This window comes from Phytophthora sojae (assembly GCF_000149755.1).
Source record: "Phytophthora sojae unplaced genomic scaffold PHYSOscaffold_2, whole genome shotgun sequence".
Lineage (NCBI taxonomy): Eukaryota > Oomycota > Peronosporomycetes > Peronosporales > Peronosporaceae > Phytophthora > Phytophthora sojae.
The window spans coordinates 2,313,387-2,332,880 of record NW_009258116.1 but is presented as its reverse complement, the minus strand read 5'-3'; the positions used below and the strand labels follow the sequence as shown (position 1 = coordinate 2,332,880).

Below are 19,494 nucleotides of genomic sequence, written 5' to 3'. Positions count from 1 at the left end.
GTCTATTACGTTGAGGTGGTTCATAAAGCTTTCTAGGTATCCATCGCGGCTCGATGCGTGCACTTGTCGTCTACAGCAGCACATTGCCCATGTACTTCTCCAGCGCCGGCGAGAAGACCTCGTAGATGAAGGTCACGGGTCGTCCGCCGTTCCAGAAGAGGTAGGAGCGGCCCCAGAACGGCCCCGGCATTCCGAAGGCCTCCTCCAGCTCGGCCGAGTGGCCGCAGAAGACGCTCTTCATGTCGCGGTACAGCTCGGTCTTGTGCTGGAGGATGTTCTTGCCGATGGGGATCTTGGTGTCCTTGAACACGGCGCCCACGTCCTCCACATTGATCCACGACGCCGCGTAGCCCAGACGCTCGCCGCGCGCGTTGCGCAGAAAGACCTGGCGCCTGCAGCGTGGAGCAGCGATGGCCTCCACTTCGCACGGCGCGTTGTCCGGGCTGTCCCCAACCGGCAGCATTCCGAGCACGTCCACCTCGGTCGGGGAGCCCGTGAGCAGGCCCAAGTGGTGCGTGGGCGAGCCGTTGCCGAACAGGAAGAGCCTCCAGGCCGCGCTCATCGGCGGGTGGCCCAGCTACAGTCAGTCAATTGGCAGTCAGCACCAGTGGGTTAGTCGCTGTCGAGGTGGAGCTGCGCTATCTGCAGCAGGGGCTCTGGTACCAGCATCGCGTCCGGGGAGGCCTCGAACGTCACCGCCAGCTTGTTCCAGCCGTTGTCTTCATCGGCCGCCTTGTCGGCCTGCTTGGGTACTGCCGTGGGGTCCGTCGCCATGGCTGCTACGTCTACAACAGCAGCGTCTCGATGTGCGGTGCTCGTGTCCCCCGCGCTCTGATCGAGTGTTGGTTTCGATTGACGGCCAGAAACGGGTGAAAAGAGCAGTTGGGTTTGATTGGCATCGGCCCGACGGCGTTGAAGTCCGAGGTGCTCCGACAGGGGCCGCGCGCTGTTATTTACTTAGTGCATGAACTCATGGCTGGCCACCAGCCTGGTACAGTGCTGTGGTGCAGTAGGCTCAACTTTCAGCTCTTTCAGGGCATTTGCGACTAGCAATACTGCAGTTTTAATCTCCTGCGCCTTGTTCCGAAGTAAACGCGTAACTTGGCGGTCGAGTGAACGAGTCCTTCAATAGGTACGTACAGCTTACCCAGCGAAGTGTTCATGATGTGGACTCTACGTTGACCCTTGGTGCGTATCCTACCTACTCTGGTACAGTAAACAACCCTGCGCGCCCCACCGATGCTGGCAGAGGTGTTGATCTTACTCATTAGTACCAGTCAGCAGTGGTGTCAATTTCAGTGAAAGTCGGTCAGTTTCGCATGGGTTTGGAAAAGCGCGAGTTAACTCTCCACTTCGCAATTGGTATCGTCGCGTTGGTGAGCTGAGACCCACCGCACTTGGCGCTGCCGATTGCAACGCCCCAAACTAACTACCACGTGCAAACTTTGCAAGCTTTGAGTGTAAATTACTCTGGAATGGTAAAAACAGAAAAGTTACCTTTCGTAAAAAGCCGCTCTCGCGAACTCCAGAATATTGTGCTACGATACCCGAGGACATATTTTGTCCGAGCTTTTTCAAAATATTTGATATCGTCATACGTAAAATCAGTTTGCCAAATATTACAGAAATATCGTCAATCTTCGGACAATGATCAGATGTGGCAGGGTCGGACAGACGAGGCGGGCCGACAGCCATTCAAGAAACAGCAATGTCAACCAAGGCGTAGATCACCGGGAATTCCCAGCGGGCCCGAGCCACAGCGCTCAATGCGTTCGAGCGTTCTGCGACTACGGAACAGCTCACGGTCAAGGAAATCTGCGAGTATGTAGGTGCTGACGCGTCGGGCGACACGCTCTACCTTGTGCTCGATAAATTTGCTATGTTTCTAGCGTTCAGAGAAACCTCGAAAGGCATGTTTCTGTCGAAGAACTCCGTTGCTAGCTACTTTGGCAACGTCAAGAACAGCTCTGGGTGCTGTATCAGGTTGGCGCCTCCAAAAAATCGCGTCGATTCTGGACAAGCACTGCGCCAAACGCGGCACTGAGTATACGCTGCAGGCGCCACCGCGCACAAAGTCCGACCTTCGCGCGCTCAGCACAGCTATTTTGAAGGGCGCAACGTCAGCAGATGACTACAAGGACGCTGCGCTTCTGAATATGCTGTGGTATCTTCTTGGTCGTTCATCGGATACACTGGCATTGATGAAAAACCAACTAGCGGTTAATCCAGGTATGTAGTGACATCTCTATTGTTGTTAACCTTTAGCTAATCAAGCTGTGTTTTTTTATTAATGCAGGCGGCAGTCTATACATCACGTTCAAGCGCATGAAATCGGCATCAATGCAGGGCGCTTCGCTATTTCACGACCCCAACAGCTTTGCGTCTTGTCCTATCCACGCGCTAGCTGTGGCTACCATCATGCAGACAGCTCCGAGCGAGTTTTTGCTCGATCACCTTCCGCGAGACACCCAACCAGCACAGCCATTTCTCAGTCGGAGACGCCTCTCCGTGAGCTGCTCGATGCTCGCAGCCAACCCGCCATATCTATGAGTACTCACGAGAAGGATGGAGCTGTGCGCGAGAAAGTTGTGGCGGCTCCTGGTATCCATGCATACGTAAACCGCCTCCAGAAATGGAGCGCTTTGTGCGTTGTTGGTGGGGGTGGTGTGACCAAGGGGTTGTCGTCGCACTCCTTTCGCAGAGGTGCAGCTCAAAATGCCAACGGAAACAGCAGCATCAGCAAGCCGTGGATTTTGGACAGAGGGGGATGGAGTATGACTGCAGTGAGCAAGGCTTTCAACTATATTGTAAGTACAACGCACGAGGATCAACAGGTCGCGAAAACATTAGCGGGATGGGCTGTCAATGCAAAGGCGCAGCTTCCTACCTTGGAGTGCTTTGACGAGGTGGTGCTGCACAGAATCCGCCGTCTCCAGAGCCTACTGTTTGGAGCTGTCCACGGTTTCACTAGCGATTTGAGCCTGCGCGACGACGTGGTCCAGGTACTGATGGCGGTGGTGCTGCTCTACTATCCCGACATGCTCGAGCTTGGGCCTGGGTCACCCTACACCATCCGCGTACAACAGGCAATGGGGCGGCTGCAAATTCACGACGCCGAGATGACGGCATGGTCAGGAACTATACACAGCTCTATGCTTCAGTGTGAAAGGAGCGCACCTGTCGATGTCGAATCCGGCTGCCGGCACGAAGAGACCAAGCTTTCGAGCACTCACGAGCTTCTGCGGAAGCAGTCAGCCATGCTTGTTCAGCAGAGTCGAAGTCAGGTCGCTGAGTCAGCGCGTCGAGCGCCTTGAAGGTCCCACAGCAAAGCGCAAGACTGTCGTAGACCACGAAGGTTCACTGATTCCGAGCGCAGCCCGAGCAACCCTCCGTGTCGACTCGCTCTCATTCTCGAGCGAAGCAGCTATCCTGTATCTGGTACGAGAGGTGCTGTGATCTGCTTCCATTTTCACACGCAGACAGAAGGCGTTATCACGAGTGCAAGGTTGCTGTAGCGTTCATGAGAATTTTCTTACCGGGAGGGTTCAACGTAAAGGGCAGCGACGACGAAGCCAAAGCCCATATCCTGGAACTGGGACGTACTGCCGAGACCAACATTCGCGCTTTTCTTGAGGAAGCAAACATCAAGGCCAAGTCAGTCGGAACGATCGTGAAGATTCTTAAGCGCATGCATACCGAAGGTAAGCTAAATCACCGCATCGAGGCTTACCAGAGACTGGTGAACGAAGGACGGGTTGTGGATGTGACACCACCCAAGTCGTTGCACGTGCTGCTCCCTCGCTATACTTGATAGCCGCGCGACAACAAACTAGAAACATAAGGAGTTGTGCACAATACATTAACCATTTCATGTTAGAACAAATTCTCCAGCTCGAAGCCAGCGAGACAATCATGCAAACATCACGCAACCTTTTCATACTGCTATTGATGTCGGCCCCTTCGGCGGTTGCCCCGCCCGGACCTGAGCCCAGTCCACGCCCTTCCTTCTTCTCCTGTATCTCCTCTAGCCGTGGCCCCGATACGTCACCATCCGATGTTGCCGCCGCCGCCACCCCGCATGTCACCAAGTCGCTGCTGGCAGCGAGGTCCCAGCACTCCACGCACCCGGCGTCCCGCACGGCATCTCCCACCTCCGTCGTCCCGCACGACGTCGGCGCCGACCTGCTGCTGCTGCTGGCCACCAGGGGCCCGAGACCACGCCCGAGACAAGGCAGCAGTCCGCGTCGTCGCCGTCCATCTGTCCGTTGTCCTCCTGCAGCGGCGGGAGGCCTCCCTCCTCCCTGACCGAGGCCAAAACGCCGTCCGCGTCGTTGCCGTCTGTACGTCCGTGTGTCCGTGTCTGTTCTGCTGCGGGGCTTCTCTCGAGTGCAGCCTGGATTGCAAACACAATTTAACGTAAACCACATAGTATTTGCCATATTTAATAAACTATATTGAATTTAAAGGGTTGTCCGAATTCTCATGCGGACACGATATTGTCCGAACCTGCACGGTACGGATGGCATCGGTAGCTATAATACGCGTGCTATCGTAGGTACATGTACGGAGCTATCCCGCACACGCCTGGTCGATTAGCCGAATGGAACTCCGAAGTCGAAATGCGGGAAGTAGAAGTATCCTTTGAAGATTCTCTTTTCCGTGGTATGCAACTTGGCGTGGTGGAAAGAGTAACCTCGCACAAACGAGTGTGAGGGGCTGCAGATATTTTTATGTTAACATGTAAAAAAGCTCAATCCAGACTGACAAGACTTTCGCTTAGTTGGAAAAGCACCCTACAAAACTTTCGTTAGTAGCCGCATCGAGTCAGACACGCTTTCGACCAATAAGATGCTACGTTCGAAGTTTTTCTTTTCCATAAAATGGATTCGTTTTGGTACATTTGAATCCCCAAACAAGGTCGGTTTAAGAAAAAGTTGTCTGAACATGGGAGGTTGCTTGGTTTGTTTCAGGCGCGAGGTCGAGATCGCATCCGAGTCGCAGCAAGTCGAGACCGCGATCAAGCTCCCAAAGCTCCGCGGTGCTGACAGCAGAGCAGAGTGCATCATTGTGCCGAAATTTTGGCGTCGTACCTAGCGGGAAAACGCGGATATCATACATGCTTGTATCCAGCGCGCGGTTGATACTTGTGGTGTATCAATCCTGATACACCAGCCACGCTCAACCCATTCGCCATGCGCTGGTGAGGGCTCGGCCGCAGCATAGAGCGCTGCAAACTACATTACCAGAGCCCGAGGCTGTGAGGCTGAGGCTCAGCCATATTGCCGACCGGCCGGTGGTTTTGGCTGTGTGGCGCACACCGCCCTAGCCCTTGCCTAGCGGTTGCGCGCATACTGAACGCAAGTCGTTCCCTCTTCCGTTTCTTCGCGGAGCCAGCCGGGGCTCCTCAGTGCAAAAGCGAACCGGCCCCGCTCACTCGTCAGTCGCTAGACAGCAGCTAGCTCCAGCCTGCAACCCCACGCGCGCGCGTTCGGCCACGAGGACAGCAGCAGCGTACACAGCCACAGCAGCGCAGCCAACAGAGCCATGAGCACCTCGGGACGCCCCAGCGGCGTGGGCCGAGGCTCCTTCTCGGCCGGCCGCAGCTCCGAAGTCGAGCGCATCATCGCCGCCGCCGAAGTGGACACGACCTTCGCCGGCAAGAAGGCGCGCTACCGCGGCCGCCGATCGGTACGCCCGGCCCGCAATCTTACAGGTTTTATATCCCTCTGACGCTCGTGTTCGCTGTGTGGGTTTTCAGACGTGGCCCGGCGCGCTGGCGCTGTTGCTGCTGGCCGTGGTGTCCGTGGCCGGCCTGACGTACTACGGCATCCAGACGCACAACGACGTGAACGAGACGGTGGCCAGCAGCGAGGCGTCGGACGAGGCCAAGTACTCGGACGGCACGCAGATCGACGACGGCAGCCCCACGGACACGACGTCGGACCTGGCCACCACCAACCCCAAGATGTACACGGACAAGGGCTGCCAGCAGCCCAACTACATCAGCAAGAACGGCCGCATCTACGCGCAGCTGGCCGACGGCACGTCCACGCAGATCGACATCAAGGGCATCAACTGGAAGGGCATGGAGGACAGCAAGGGCGTGCCCAAGGGCCTCTGGGACAACACGGTGGACGGCGACTCGCTCTACCGCTACGCCTACTTCCTGCACTACAACAAGTTCAACGTCGTGCGCTTCCCGCTCTCCATCGACGCCGTCATGCGCAACACGGACATCGACACGAACCTCATCAACACCAACTCGAACCGCGCGCTGGCCACGGCCTCGCGCTACAACACGCTGCTGGGGCTCATGGTGCAGGGCCTGGGCCAGTTCAACATCGGTGTCGTGCTGGACTTCCACGTGCTCTCGACGTCGGACGACGACAGCTCTGGTCTCTGGTACGGCTCGTCCATCAAGCTGGCCGACATCAAGACGGCCATCACGAACTTGGCCGAGGCCATGTGCGACTCGACGCACTTCAACATCATCGGCATCGACCTCAAGGACGGCCTCAGCACGGACGCTACGTGGGGCGACGGATCCGACACGGACTGGTCCGTGGCGGCCACGGAGCTGGGCAACCACCTGCTGACCAAGTGCCCCAAGTGGCTGGCCTTCGTGCAGGGCGTGCAGGGCGAGAGCCACAAGGACACGTACGGATCGCGTTCCATTAAGAACACGTTCCTGCCCGGCTCGGACCTTTCGGGTGTGAGCGATGCCCCCATCACGCTCGATACGGACAACAAGGTCGTCTACTCGCCCAAGTACTACTCGAGCTCTTACATCCCCCGGCTATACTACTTTGAGGACGGCACGACCAGTGGCGACCTCTTGGAGGACTACGTCGAGTACGGCGACGCCGACCTGCTGGCCAACGTGAAGCTGAGCATGAACTACTCGTTCGGCGCGGCGTTCGACACTGGCATGGCCGTGGTGTTGTCGTCGTTCGGCGGCCTCGTGGGAGACCTTGACGCGACGGACAAGCAGACGAGCACGCGAATTGTCAAGGACGTTATCGCGCAGATGGCTGGCACTACGGAGCCGTACCTCGCCGGCGGCTTCTGGTGGACCTTGAACCCGGACACGACGTGGCCGTACCCGGCCCCCGATGACACGAACGCCACCGCGCAGGGTCTGGTGGACGACACTTGGCGCGTGGCGAACATGGATGTGCTGCAGGTGCTGGCCTCAATGAACAAAACCATGGACCACGTCAAGTTCATCCCCTGCTCTACTTAAGCCAGTGAGTAGCTGAGGCCTGCCCCTCGAGGGATACACACGACCAAGTTGCTCCTTGGCGCTTTCATTACTACTTCAGTTGCGGTTCGCTTGTTTTTCTCTTTCTTAGCCTCTGGAGAGGAGGAAGACGGTAAGATATTAGTACACACTTCTTTTTCTCCATCCGAGACGTTCTCCGTTGAGAAGTCCTGCAGTCCTGGCCAGAAGCGCATCGCGCTGTGTGGTGGTCATTAATTACCTCTGCCGGATGGCTGTCTACCTCACGTGAAGCATGAATCATGAGCTATACTTCTACTTCCGCATCTTCTGAGCGCGGCCGCCGCGCTTAGTGCCAGCGGAGGCGCCCGTGGCGGGCGGAAGGAACGACGAAGTGATGCTGCCGAAGCCGCTGGTGGCTACTGTGGGCGCCGTAAAGCCTCCTGCCGTTGACGCAGTTGCAAGCGGTGCCGCTGTGACGCTGGTAGTTGTGGCCGGGGGTGCCACCGGAGTAGCCGTTGTGCTGGTGAGGTTGAAGGACACTGTCTTGGCCGCTGCAGACGACGCCGTCGAGCCAAAACCGAATCCGCTGGTAGGAGCCGCAGTTGCTGTAGCTGCAGGTGCTGCGGTTCCGAATCCGAAGGCCGACGTGGTAGCGGCGGGGGCGGCGGCTGTAGGCTGCGACGGCGTCACGATTGTGGGCGCAACGCTGGTGCGGAAGCGGATCTTGTCGATGGCCTGGCGCTTGTCTGCCTCGCTGCTCTTCTTGCGCTTGTCGAACGGGTTCTGGAAGGCGGCCGGGTTCTTCTCGCCACGGCGGGCCAAGTCCTCCTGCATCTTGGCCAGGAACAATTGCCGCATCTCCTCCGCCTTCTCGTGTACTTCGGCCACGCGCGCAGCGGCCTGCATCAGGGCGGCGTTCTGGGCCAGCAGAATCTGTTGCAGTTGGGCTGGAGCCGGCAGCCCAGCCGCTGCGGAGCTGGCAGAACCACCCCGTCCATCATAGAGCGGCTTGAACTGCGCCTCGACATCTTCGATCTGCGCCTTGACCGCCGCCATCTTCTGTTCATAATGGTCCAGCAGCTCCCAGTAGTACGGCGACGGCATCTCGACGCGGCGCATGACGTGATACATGTTGGGGGTGCCTCCGTTGCTGGTGTCCAGGCTGCGACGCGTGAGCGTGGCAGCATCCACCTGGTGCAGCAGTTGCCGGACGTCCTGACGCACGTGCTGCACGGCGGCGGCCTGTCGGTCCTGGCGGTTGCGCCTTGCGAGCACCTCCTGCTCCAGGCGAGCCATGTTCTCGCGCAGCACCTCCATCTGGCGGGGCGACACCGTCTTGAGAAAGGCGTCCGACTGGTCCTGCTCCTTGAGGAAGGCGTGGAACTGCGTCATGTTCTTCTTCACATCGTCCGGCAGGCTCTCGAACGCCGTCTCCAGCGTAATGGGCGGGCCGCTGCAATGCACAACAAATACAAGATAAAATACATCAAAATCACCTTCCTCCGCCCTCCAAATACTAGCAACGAGCAACGTACGCTGGCTGTGCAGGGGCTGCAGGCGTCGCCGCGCCGGCCCCGAATCCAAATCCTCCGAATCCGCCCGTGGCTGGTGCTGGCTGCTGCGTGGCGGTGCTGCCAAAGCCTCCGAAGCCAAAGCCGGTAGCGACCGGCGTCGTGGTCGTCGCTGCCCCGCCAAACAGACTGGGGGCCGCCGATGCAGGCGCAGCGGACGCGCCGCCGAAGCTGAATCCCGTGGATGGAGCGGCGGCGGGTTTCGCCCCAAAGCTGAAGCCGCTCGAGGCCGCGGGCGTGGCGGCCCCAAAGCTGAAGCCGCTGGAGGTCGCGGGGGCCGCCGGCGTAGCGCCGAAGCTGAAGCCGCTTGAGGCCGCAGGGGCCGCCGGCGTGGCGCCGAAGCTGAAGCCTGCGCAGGCAGAGAGAGACGTTAGAGGGATGCAAGCAATGGGGGAGACCCATGGGGCTGCGCGCGTACCGGAGGAAGCGGCGGGCGCCGCCGCGGTGGCGCCGAACGAGAAGGCCATGTCGGGGCGGGACTGGTGGGCTGCAATTGTGCCCTTGGCAGCGCGAGTGGTGTGCGGTACATAGTTGTGTGTGAAACACCAAAAATAACTTCAATGTGCGGATCTGTGGCAGAAGGCTGCCGTGCTTGTGGAAATGACGTGGTCTATTTACAATACTTCCCATTACGTGCCGACTCTGGTGGTGGTTCTACAGTGAGCTAAGGCAACCGACCCTATGGCTGTTGGCTGGGGGTGTACGTCGTCTTGAATAAAGCAGCGAGCAGGAATAGTGCCACGGTAGCAAGCAGCATTGAGCCGTTCTATCAGAGAAAACATTGCTTTCGAGTCCTGTGTATCTTCCATTGGTTCCGCCGCTACCCGCCGGAAAGTACTGATGGCATTATTTAGAGCATGAGGACAGATCTTCTGTTGCTTGGCGAGTACGAACGGACCCAGTTCGTGCTCTTCTGTGATTGTCCAAAACGAATCGATTGATACGACTCGTCCTATTAGTCGGAAGCTGCTTATCGATGAGAACAAGTGGCGGCGCCTTTCGACGGCGCCAACTATAACGCCCTTCTTTATAGGCACTATGGACGAGTAAGAACTTCTTACTAAGAAGTAAGGCCAATCAATGTGCTGCCCCATTACGTGTGGTGTCAGGTGTCTAAAACGATGCTGCACCTTGACGACTATCATTATTCGTAGCTGCTACTTACTTTAATTTTTAATGCCGCTGACACGGAGAATCTGGTAGGAGTTGTTCTTGTGCAATTCACAGGCTATGTTTCGTCATTTTTTGCCTTGCGTACTTATTTTATTATATGTACCTATCTGATAGCTTGCGTTACATGTAGATACCACTTCAACCAATTCACGATTGCAATGCGTTGAGCGTGTTTGCATGTGAAGGCTTCAATTGCAAACAACGGCTTGCTCACAGGCCACCGGTACATGTACGGTGGTGCACGTGATGGTTCGATGGCTCCGTCTCAGTGCGACGGAAGTGGCGGCCAGCCACTTCCGCCTGAGCAGCGTGTTCCGCTCAAGAAAACAACGAAGTGACGGGGTCTGATCGCTTGAAAAGAAACAGGCAACTCGTAATCGTCATTCCAAAGCGCACGTGTGCGCTGATGGCCTGCCCAATAAAATCTGCACACAGAAGCCTCTCTTCCTCTCGTGCACCGCTCTCACAGTGTTACCTGTGCTGGTACATTTCTCCGATCCGATGCAAGCCCGCGTTTTTCGTGCCGACAGAGCAGAACTGGTCTTGAGAATCTTGCAGCGCGTTTCGAGAGAAAACGTCCCCCTGATTCGCCGGCGAGATCGCAATGGATAGGCAGACAGGTCGCAGGCACCCAAGCAGCCAAACGCCAGCTTTAGATCGCTTGCTTGGGCCGCCTAACGCCGAGATCTAGCTTGCGGTGTCCGTCCGGCGGAATAAATACGCGTCCGGCGGAAGTGGACAATATCTTTTTGACGCTTCGTCCCGGCTCTGATCCCCTGCGAGACGCGTGCAACGCAATTCAACGACCGACCGACACATGGCTACATCAAGGCATGAAGCAAGCAGCCTGTCAGGTCACCAAAACGCCAGCCGGGCTCTACGTCGGTTGGGCGATCACGCTGCAGCGACTCAGGCCCGCTTGTCGTCGGCCAGCCGCTCGCCTGGCGCCATCTGCATGTAATTCAAGCGCGCCGCAGATGGCCAGCCCAGCGCCGACAGCGGAGCCTATCCACGCTCCTCCCTCGTCGTAAACGCGTGCACACATTGCCAAACCCGACGTAAGTTGAAGTTGCACTTTAGTAAAACCCGAGGCAAACACCCTCGACAGACGGTTTCTGCACCGGTGTAAACGGCGAGGCGCACATTTGCAAACCCGACGTCCATGCCTCCCACATTCCTGCAATCCGAGTTGTCTCGCTGCCAGCACCGGACCAGCAACAGCACCGCACCGAAGACACGCGCGCATGCGTCGCCTCCGCCAATGTGGTGCGCTTACAGCGCTGCGCTGTCGACGAACGCTCGACCTGTTCCTCCCACACGAGCGCTGTTGCTGGTCCCCAAGTGCCGTGCCGCGGCCCGCGGCCCGCGGGGTGCCAGGCCAGTCTCTGGTGCTCGCGGCCTTCTGCTGATTATGGTGCTCGCCGCGGGGCTTCAGAGTATTCCGAGTGCCCGGCCCAGCCCAGCTGCCGCGCGGCCAACCGGAAAGCAAACCAGCAGCAGCAGCAGCATCAGCTCGCCCACTGGCCCAGCGGCGCTGGGTTCAGCCGCAGCGTGAACCGAATGCTGAGGACATCGGCCTCCACTGCCATGGAGCTCTCGCTGGTTTGCTTCTTTGGTGGGTCGAGTCTTTCTTTGCTCGACGCAAGGCTCCAGCAGAGCCAATGCAAGCGGCCGCAGCTCGCTCCAAGCAGAGCCCGCTTCAACCTGTGGTGAAGACTGCTGCTTCGTGGCGAGCGGCGCAGCAGATGGAAGGTGGGGCTACCATTACCGGCACGAGCGTAGGACACAGCCTCAATTGATGCTCTCTACGCTGGTAGGCTTCTGCAAAAGGGGAATTGTTATAAAGACGGGCCAGGATTTCCATTTTAAGATCCCGGAGACGCCCCATTTTCAAGTACTGCAAGGTTTGAACAGGGCTTCGCATTAAGTGCCTTCCGAGCTATAACACCTCAGATCATACAGATGGATGCAGTGCAGTACCACTGTAGCATATAGATAGAAATGAGCAAGTGTATGTAGTAATACTGAACTACAGTAGTAGATACAGCAGTAATCTACTGGAGTTGCTGGCGTTGAAGCAGGTTCTTGTACTCCGCCCAGTTTGCCTTCATTAGGCACAGTATCTCGGCGCGTTTGTCGTCAAGAGATGTACGTAGATCATTGACGACGTAGCCTGACAGGCTAAAAATCCTTTCTTGGGCTGCTGTGGACATCGGCTTGCCTAAATAAATTCTAGCAAGGAGCGCAATAGCCGGGTGATCGCGTTCTCCATGGTCGCGGAACCAATCCAGTACGTCAACGGATTTATACAAACCCAACAGGTTGAACTTGCCATCCCGAGGTTGGCTGGGCCAATTCACTGACAGTTCCTTCCAATCTGACTACGCCAATGCCGCTGCCTTGGAGCGCTTACGACTCGCCGTGCTACGTTCCGAAGGCACATCAATGTCCAAAAGAGCGATACTAGCGTACTAAACCAGTCTTGCGGAGAATCAAAACCCCTCTCAGAAGTACTGGGTGCGTTGGTCGAGGAATTCTTGGCCTTCTGCAGATTGTAGATATGCTCGTGTTCATGCTCTAATTCTTGCTCGACTCGAGCGAAGCGCGGAGCGTCATCGACAATAGAGGCCGCTTTAGACTTGATTCTGGGGTCTAGAAGCAATGCCTTGATCTCGTGGTCCTCTGGCTCTGGGAAGCGTAGTTTCCACTGCTCTTTGATTCGCAAAAGACACTGTTTTCCTTCATCCGAAAAGTTGGACACTTCTTTCAAAACACGGCGCTGAGTGAACTCGCTACACAACGGATCAGGTCTCTTCAGCACGAGGCAAGGAAAACGCTGCATGTCAAGCGTGATGGCCAGGATTTTACGAAAGAGAAGAACGTAAGAACTGGATACACCTTCTTTCTGTTTCGGATTCGGCGGTCGAGACTGCAGCGTCGTGGGCTTGATTTTTTTTATCTTTGCCTTTTGTTTTGCTTTGGCTGCCTTCACCGAGAAGGGATGGTCTTCGTGCTCGCGAAGCATGTGCAATGCTGCGTTGGACGAGTTGGCTTGTCGTTGAAGACATGACTGCCACGATATCGCTGTTGTGTCCTTCGTCTTGAGATCTTCAGCACACACGAGGCAGACGTGTGTGAATGGCCGCTTGGGATGGTGCAAGTTTGGCTGGGGCGCTTTCAGCTGGTGAATGAAGTGCCACACAGCCGTGAACTCATTCTGACACTCGTGCTAGATGCTGGTGGGGATGCCGTACTTGTCGACGAGGCCCGAATCCTCGCCCGTAGAGCTGGTAGAGGCATCCATGTGCGCAGAAGCGCCGCCAGGAGCGATGCCGTCGCTCATCGGAGACTTGCCGAATGGGGAGCCAATGTGAAGAGTCGCAGCAGTGGTTTCGGTCGTGTATGCACCAATTTAAGACTCTTAGCTCTACCATGGGACGTTGCTGCTTCACATATAACCTGGAGAGCGCTTTTGTGTGTCAATATTAAGACGCTAGTAATATAGCATGCGGCGGTAGGAGTACTGATAATACACCAGCCAGATGCAGGAGCGCGGCGCAGCACTACAGTAGTTCAGAGGCTCAGTATTAATACTGTAGTGAGTATTACCACCTAATGCGAAGCCCTGGGTTTGAAGCTCTACAGTGCGGTTGGTCCGAAGCGTGTACGAGTTCATAAAGACTTTGGGAGCTTTTAGGAGGCCCGCAAAGGATGTATGCCTGATCTAACACGATATAAAGCGAAATACACGAGAAATGGACTGCCTCGGCCCCTGTGGCCGCCCTGACAATGCTACAAATGTACTCAAGTAGGCAGCATACTGGCGAACATTTCTATTAGGTGTTCCATTCCAAGGTTTTCTGGACGCCCCATTTTGACTAAAAGTGGGAAAAGGGACAGAAGCCTGCGAATCCTGTCTGTACCTGTGTGTAGCACATGCGCTACACTAGCCGTAATGGCCGATGCTGTACATGTTCATGCACCTAGAATGGTACCGGTACAGTACGCCAGCAGATTGAGGACATGTGCTGGAAGTAACTCGATCATATCCAGCCTGGGATTGCGATAAATTTGTGCGTCGCGCATGCGGTGTGGGGCGGCGCTGTTATATGGTACATGTACTTCCGCAACACGGCGACGGTGCCCTCGTCCGATCCTGGGCATCGGTGAATCTCTTGAAGAGAATCTCTTCACGCAAAATATGTTCAAGATTTTTTTTCGAGTCACACAACGTAACATGCGAAAAGCCTTGGAGCGGGTAGAGCTTGCTTGGAACTTGATGAGACCAAGTGTCGATGGTGCTTGGAATTTTTAGTTGGTGAGACCGAGAACTCAGTGGAGGACTCAGCAGAAGATCGCAGGGGGAGGAGCACCTCGGTGGATTCAAGTTGATTCAAGTTGAGGGCGGCCGTCGTGTTGTTGCCGTTGCCGTTGTTGCTCGAATAACAGAGCTGCGCGACATTCGTACAGTATCTGTCCTGATCGCGAGCCTTGTAAGCGTTTTAGGCGCTTACACTTCAGCTCACTATTTGACGCCAACGGGATCACTTGGAGCTGCGGATTCACTCCCAGCGCCGCGCACGCTCTAGCCGCGCCAGGGGCTCCAAACACGCCGAAATTGCTCGACGAACGCCGTGTATGGCGCTCATACTTTGATGTGTCCTCCGCAATGTCTCTCGGGACGACAAGAGACGATACAGGGGGATGCTCTGACCCGCACACGGCTTTGCGTCCGGCGTGGAGGACCCCCTACCCTACAGTATGTCTTGGTGCTGACCGCGGGCGCCGCACTCGCCTCAAGTCACTTTTCGATTTGGAGCGCGCCTGTCGAAACACCTCCCAGCCTCCAGCCCCCTCCTCCGTCATGTCCGCCAGCACCGCCGTCCGCCCCAAAATGACGAGCCAGCCGCGCTTCCGCGACCCGCAGCAGGATCGGCCGTTCGCGTGCCCCGTTCCGCTCTGCGGCGGCCGCTTCCACCGCAAGTTTACACTGCACGAGCACATGAAGACCCACACGGGCGAGCAGCCGCACCAGTGCCCCATCAAGTCCTGCGGCAAGCGCTTCAGCACGTCCGGCAACCTGGCGCGCCACAAGCGCCTGCACTCGCTGCACAAGATGGAGTGCCCCGTTCCAGGTTGTACTCGTATCTTTACGAGCAAGGACATGCTGGCCAAGCACCAGAAGGTGCACAACGGCAACACCATCCACACCTGCGTCGTCGGCGGCTGCGGCAAGACGTTCAGCACGGCCGGCAACCTCACGCGGCATATGAAGACGCAGCACCGCTCCGTGCCGCTGCCGGCGAACGCGCGCAGCTCGCGGCAACAGCAGCACCGCCAGCACATCCAGCAGCAGCAACAGGCAGCCAAGGTCGTGTCCCCCGTGCTGACGTCGCAGTCACCGTGCGACGAGTTCCCTATCATGGACTTCGACATGATGATGTTCCTGCCCCCCGTCGAGGAGCAGCAGCAGCAGTTCTCGTTCCTCAGCACGCCAGCGCAACCGGACGCACTCTCGGACGAGGACCTCAAGGACTTGCTCGAGTGCCTGTTCTAGGTGGACCCGCAGTACATTAAGTCTGTGCTAGCTTGTGTAGCATGTATGTGTTTGTAGAGTCGGCATTCCTAGCCAGAGAACCAAGCGCCAGCTCCGAATGGCGTGTTTATTTAATGTATTACTCGCATGAGACCCAACGCGATGTTAATTGTCTCCTTCATTTAGATATCGGTAAGAGTTTTGCGATCATTTGAGTTTTTCGAAGCCGTACACTCAATCTTACCGCAAAGCAATGAGTTGCCGCGTACGTTTCGGCTTCGTCCAACCAAGCCTTGAGCCATTAGCGATCCGAGCCAGCTCGGCATCTGAGTCCGATCGAAGCCAACGATCGGTGTTGCCTCGCGCTTTCGAGTCTCATTTGTGCGTCGTGAAATTGCGGGGTCTCATTTAACGGCACAGTGGGAGCAGCGAGCGGTACTGAGTATCATCACGCGCACGTGGTTGCCGTCGGGGCTGCTTGGGTGGCTGGCGCGAAGTCTCGGCCGACCGCGCAGAGCCAGCGCCCGGCGTGCCACCTTCAGGCACTCGCCCAAGCTGCCTGAGATGACGGCCAGCGACAACGCGCGCACGCATGGTCCGTGAGGTCATCGCTTAGGTCGAGGGCATCGCGTCCGTCGCTCTAATGCCTCCAATGCTACAAGTGAGCCGGACTTCTAAGGCCTCTCAACCAGGGGAAGCTGTTCAAGTTGCAGCAACCAGTGCGCGTGAGTCGACTAGCAAAACCGCTCCAGTTTGATTGGCCAGTAGAGTGAAATAGAAACTGGAATCATTTTCGGTGGAGTGGCGTTATCGAGTTAACAAGGCGCACAGTACCTTGCAAGAGCTCACCTTGTCGCCACCATCTAATCAGTCTAACTTGGACGACGCGCGGCCGCCAACGTGGGCCATGGCAGAGCCCGACGAAAGCGCGGCCAACAGCGACTTAACGCTCTGGCGCAGCTTATTCCGCAGCGCTGTGAACTGCAACGCCTCCGCCTGACCACGGTCTTCCTGTTTCTTCTCCTTCTTCTCGTCGTCAGCGTCATCCTTTGCTTCAGAATCGAGCGCTTGTTGCTCGAACTGCTGCTGCTGGCGAGCAGCCTCCGCGGCAGCAAACGTCGGGTACTCGAACGACCGCGCAAAGCCCGAGTAGATCTGCTGCAGACTGTGCTGTAGCTCCTTTTGCATCGCGGGCCTCAAGGCCGGGAGCACCTTCTCCAAGCAGTCCAGTATGAACACAGCATCCTGGAGCTGTAGAGACAAGGAAACATGATGTTAGAAGGCATCGGCGAGACACTACATCAAAAGAGCAGGTGCTTACCTTCTTCATCGCGTAGAGGTACGACTCGCACTGCTGTGGAAACAGAGACTCCGAAGTGAACACCTCCCAAATGTTGACTTTCGCGGTAGTTGAAGTAACGGAGGCGCGGACCTGCACTTCGTGTTGGTGGAACGCGAGCGCGAGCAGCAGCACTTCAGCCACGAGCTGCTCGCGCAACATCGGAAGCAGCGCGACGAACTTGGGGACTCGAACGATGTACGCGGCAAAGCCGGCATGCCAAAGTGCACACTCCCCAAGAAGGCGAAGCAGAGCTGGGAACCATCGCTTCTGCAGGTACTCGGATTGCTGCTCGCTATCTGTGGTGATGGCTGGAGTAGGTGGCAACAACGAGAGAAGAGTTCGAAGCATACCGCTCTCGTGAAGCTTCTCGGTGGTGGTACGCGCGTTGGGAGATGCAAACAGCATAAAGTGCAGCAACTGCAGGAAAACGACTGCCAGCTCGTCGTCTCCGTCGTCATCGTCATCACCATCAGCACGTTCCGAGTCCTTCTCTGATGTGGTAATCTTCTTTAGGCGGCTGGTGGCACTCGGGACTGAAGCAAGCTTATGAATCTCCTGGGCAATGAGAGGCAGCAATTCTTGAATAGCCAGCGCCAGCCCTTGTTGTGCTCGCTGGGCCGCCCCTTGGTGGAACTCCCGCGAAATTGCCAGCTCAGCCAGCACTCGATACACGAGGTGTTGGGGTTGCTGGACCCGGCGTTGTGGATGCTTCATCACCGTGGGGGCAGTTTGGTGCTTCTGGAGGAACTCTACCAGCTCCTTCAGTCGCCATAAAGCATTGCGACTGGAGCCAGGAAAGCGCAGCACACGGTCTCGCAACACATACAAGTATCTGCTCCACTCGCCGCGAGGGCCGTATAGTGTGGTAGGCTCGCTGTCCTGCTTGCTTCCCTTCCGTTGCTCATCATCTTCCGGCGGCCGATCTACCAGCAACTTCATGATGGCGACAAGCTCCTCATCGAGGCGCCACTGCTCCCACTTCTCCATGGAGACCGACTGAAAAGAGGACGAGAACGTGTGCGTCGCCATGAGCCGCAGCTTGTCAACCGTCGAGGCCTTCGAGATCGCTGCTGTCTGCTGGTTCCACGTAGGGATGCGGTGGGGGCGAGGCTCTGGCAAGTGTCCCTCGTAGACCTCACTCAGGTCGTCCGGGTCTTCCTCAGCAGCATACTTCACCACGAAGAAGTCATCTTCCCCCACCTTCTGCTCTTGGACTTCCTTCTCTTCAGCTCCAGTCAATCCTTGTTCCTTGGGCGTATCCAGCTGCAGAGACCTCACAGCCAACGACGGCAGCAGCGTCTCCACTCGCGCGTCTTCTGGCGACTCCAAACACTCCCGGAACACCACCAGCAGCAACGAAGCGGCGAGCAAGCCGCTGGCCTCTGAGCTGCGCGATCTTGGAGCTCCAGCAGCGCCAGAAGACGGCCCTTGGTTGTTCAAGAACGCCACGCCATCCAGCAGCGTGGCCGTGACAGGGATCTCGGCTGCCTCTTGTTGAGTCGATTTCTCCGCTGCCACTCGTCTGTAGAGCTCCGCGAGGGCCTCAATCGACGCGTCTTGGACCTGCGGGAAGTCAAACTGCAGTTGCATGTACGCATCGCGCGCCAGTCGCTCGCTATCGGCGGTAGAAGTGGAGAAGGCCCCGGACAGGAAGAGACCCGTGTACTCTTGCGGCGATTTCTCGTCTTCCGCTGCGCTGTCGGAGCTGGAATCGGCCTCAGCAGATGTGCCGGACGGAGGCGAAGGTGGGGATAGCGACGGCACGCCCCCGGCCAGCGCCGTGTTCTCCTGCAGCGCCGCCACGAGCTGCTGGATGAACAGCTCCCGGTCCATGCTGGTCAATGACGCAGGCAATAGTCGTACTTTAGCGCACACACACAAGAAGTTGCCATATGTGAAGATGGCTACACTCATGCACCGCCGCACCCACAGTACCTGTCTGTAAGCATTTGCGCCACGCTGGCCGTAATGGCCGAGATATTTGAGACTTTGTTGCCGTGATGCATGATACACCAGCAGATTGCGGGCATATGCCGAGGACTTACTGCAGTAACTTGCCCATATCCAGGCTGGATAGAGCAACAAATTTGAGCGCTGGGCCATGGAGTGTTCATCCCCGCCAAAAGCCCTGGCGTTCGCCGTCTACAGTGTAGAGAGCACGAAACTTGCGGAAGTGTGGACGTGGCCTATCCGCTGTTGCCATTCACCCACCTTGAGCTGCCGCGCCGCTAGCCACCAAGCAGCAGTGCTTCACCACAGGTTGCTGCTTGGACTGCGGCCGCTCTGCGCGCTGGAGTCTCGCGTCGAGCAAAGAAAGACTCGACCCACCAAAGAAGCAAACGAGCGAGAGCTCCATGGCAGTGGAGGCCGATGTCCTCAGCATTCGGTTCACGCTGCGGCTGAACCCAGCGCCGCTGGGCCAGTGGGCGAGCTGATGCTGCTGCTGCTGCTGGTTTGCTTTCCGGTTGGCCGCGCGGCAGCTGGGCTGGGCCGGGCACTCGGAATACTCTGAAGCCCCGCGGCGAGCACCATAATCAGCAGAAGGCCACGAGCACCAGAGACTGGCCTGGCACCCCGCGGGCCGCGGGCCGCGGCACGGCACTTGGGGACCAGCAACAGCGCTCGTGTGGGAGGAACAGGTCGAGCGTTC

At 57.3% G+C, this 19,494-nt stretch overlaps 8 protein-coding genes across 8 annotated transcripts; 4 read left to right on the top strand and 4 right to left on the bottom strand.

Moving 5' to 3' along the window:
- Positions 1-70: 70 nt before the first annotated feature.
- Positions 71-774, bottom strand: PHYSODRAFT_486443 (hypothetical protein; the record flags this gene model as incomplete). The annotated part of the gene is made up of 2 exons (XM_009520440.1): positions 71-577; positions 664-774. The coding sequence occupies 2 exons, from the start codon at positions 772-774 to the stop codon at positions 71-73; spliced, it is 618 nt and encodes a 205-aa protein (XP_009518735.1).
- A 2,626-nt stretch (positions 775-3,400) lies between these two features.
- PHYSODRAFT_478408 (hypothetical protein) lies at positions 3,401-3,811 on the top strand (the record flags this gene model as incomplete). Its single annotated transcript, XM_009520439.1, has 1 exon — positions 3,401-3,811. A coding segment is annotated over one exon (411 nt), but the record flags the coding sequence as incomplete, so codon positions are not given.
- A 42-nt stretch (positions 3,812-3,853) lies between these two features.
- On the top strand, positions 3,854-4,368 carry PHYSODRAFT_353828 (hypothetical protein). Its single transcript, XM_009520438.1, has one exon. The coding sequence runs from the start codon at positions 3,871-3,873 to the stop codon at positions 4,303-4,305; it is 435 nt and encodes a 144-aa protein (XP_009518733.1). The 5' UTR covers positions 3,854-3,870; the 3' UTR covers positions 4,306-4,368.
- An 882-nt stretch (positions 4,369-5,250) lies between these two features.
- Positions 5,251-7,409, top strand: PHYSODRAFT_556171 (cellulase-1, endo-1,4-beta-glucanase). Its single transcript, XM_009520437.1, has 2 exons — positions 5,251-5,688; positions 5,759-7,409. The coding sequence occupies exons 1-2, from the start codon at positions 5,545-5,547 to the stop codon at positions 7,241-7,243; spliced, it is 1,629 nt and encodes a 542-aa protein (XP_009518732.1). The 5' UTR covers positions 5,251-5,544; the 3' UTR covers positions 7,244-7,409.
- A 125-nt stretch (positions 7,410-7,534) lies between these two features.
- PHYSODRAFT_485826 (hypothetical protein) lies at positions 7,535-9,260 on the bottom strand (the record flags this gene model as incomplete). The annotated part of the gene is made up of 4 exons (XM_009520436.1): positions 7,535-8,413; positions 8,498-8,675; positions 8,758-9,142; positions 9,212-9,260. 4 exons carry the CDS (start codon positions 9,258-9,260, stop codon positions 7,535-7,537), a joined length of 1,491 nt encoding a protein of 496 aa, XP_009518731.1.
- A 2,760-nt stretch (positions 9,261-12,020) lies between these two features.
- PHYSODRAFT_486365 (hypothetical protein) lies at positions 12,021-12,293 on the bottom strand (the record flags this gene model as incomplete). The annotated part of the gene is made up of 1 exon (XM_009520435.1): positions 12,021-12,293. A coding segment is annotated over one exon (273 nt), but the record flags the coding sequence as incomplete, so codon positions are not given.
- A 2,537-nt stretch (positions 12,294-14,830) lies between these two features.
- Positions 14,831-15,523, top strand: PHYSODRAFT_483878 (hypothetical protein; the record flags this gene model as incomplete). The annotated part of the gene is made up of 2 exons (XM_009520434.1): positions 14,831-15,256; positions 15,323-15,523. The coding sequence occupies 2 exons, from the start codon at positions 14,831-14,833 to the stop codon at positions 15,521-15,523; spliced, it is 627 nt and encodes a 208-aa protein (XP_009518729.1).
- An 846-nt stretch (positions 15,524-16,369) lies between these two features.
- PHYSODRAFT_556168 (hypothetical protein) lies at positions 16,370-18,677 on the bottom strand (the record flags this gene model as incomplete). The annotated part of the gene is made up of 2 exons (XM_009520433.1): positions 16,370-16,753; positions 16,824-18,677. 2 exons carry the CDS (start codon positions 18,675-18,677, stop codon positions 16,370-16,372), a joined length of 2,238 nt encoding a protein of 745 aa, XP_009518728.1.
- Between the last annotated feature and the right edge of the window lie 817 nt (positions 18,678-19,494).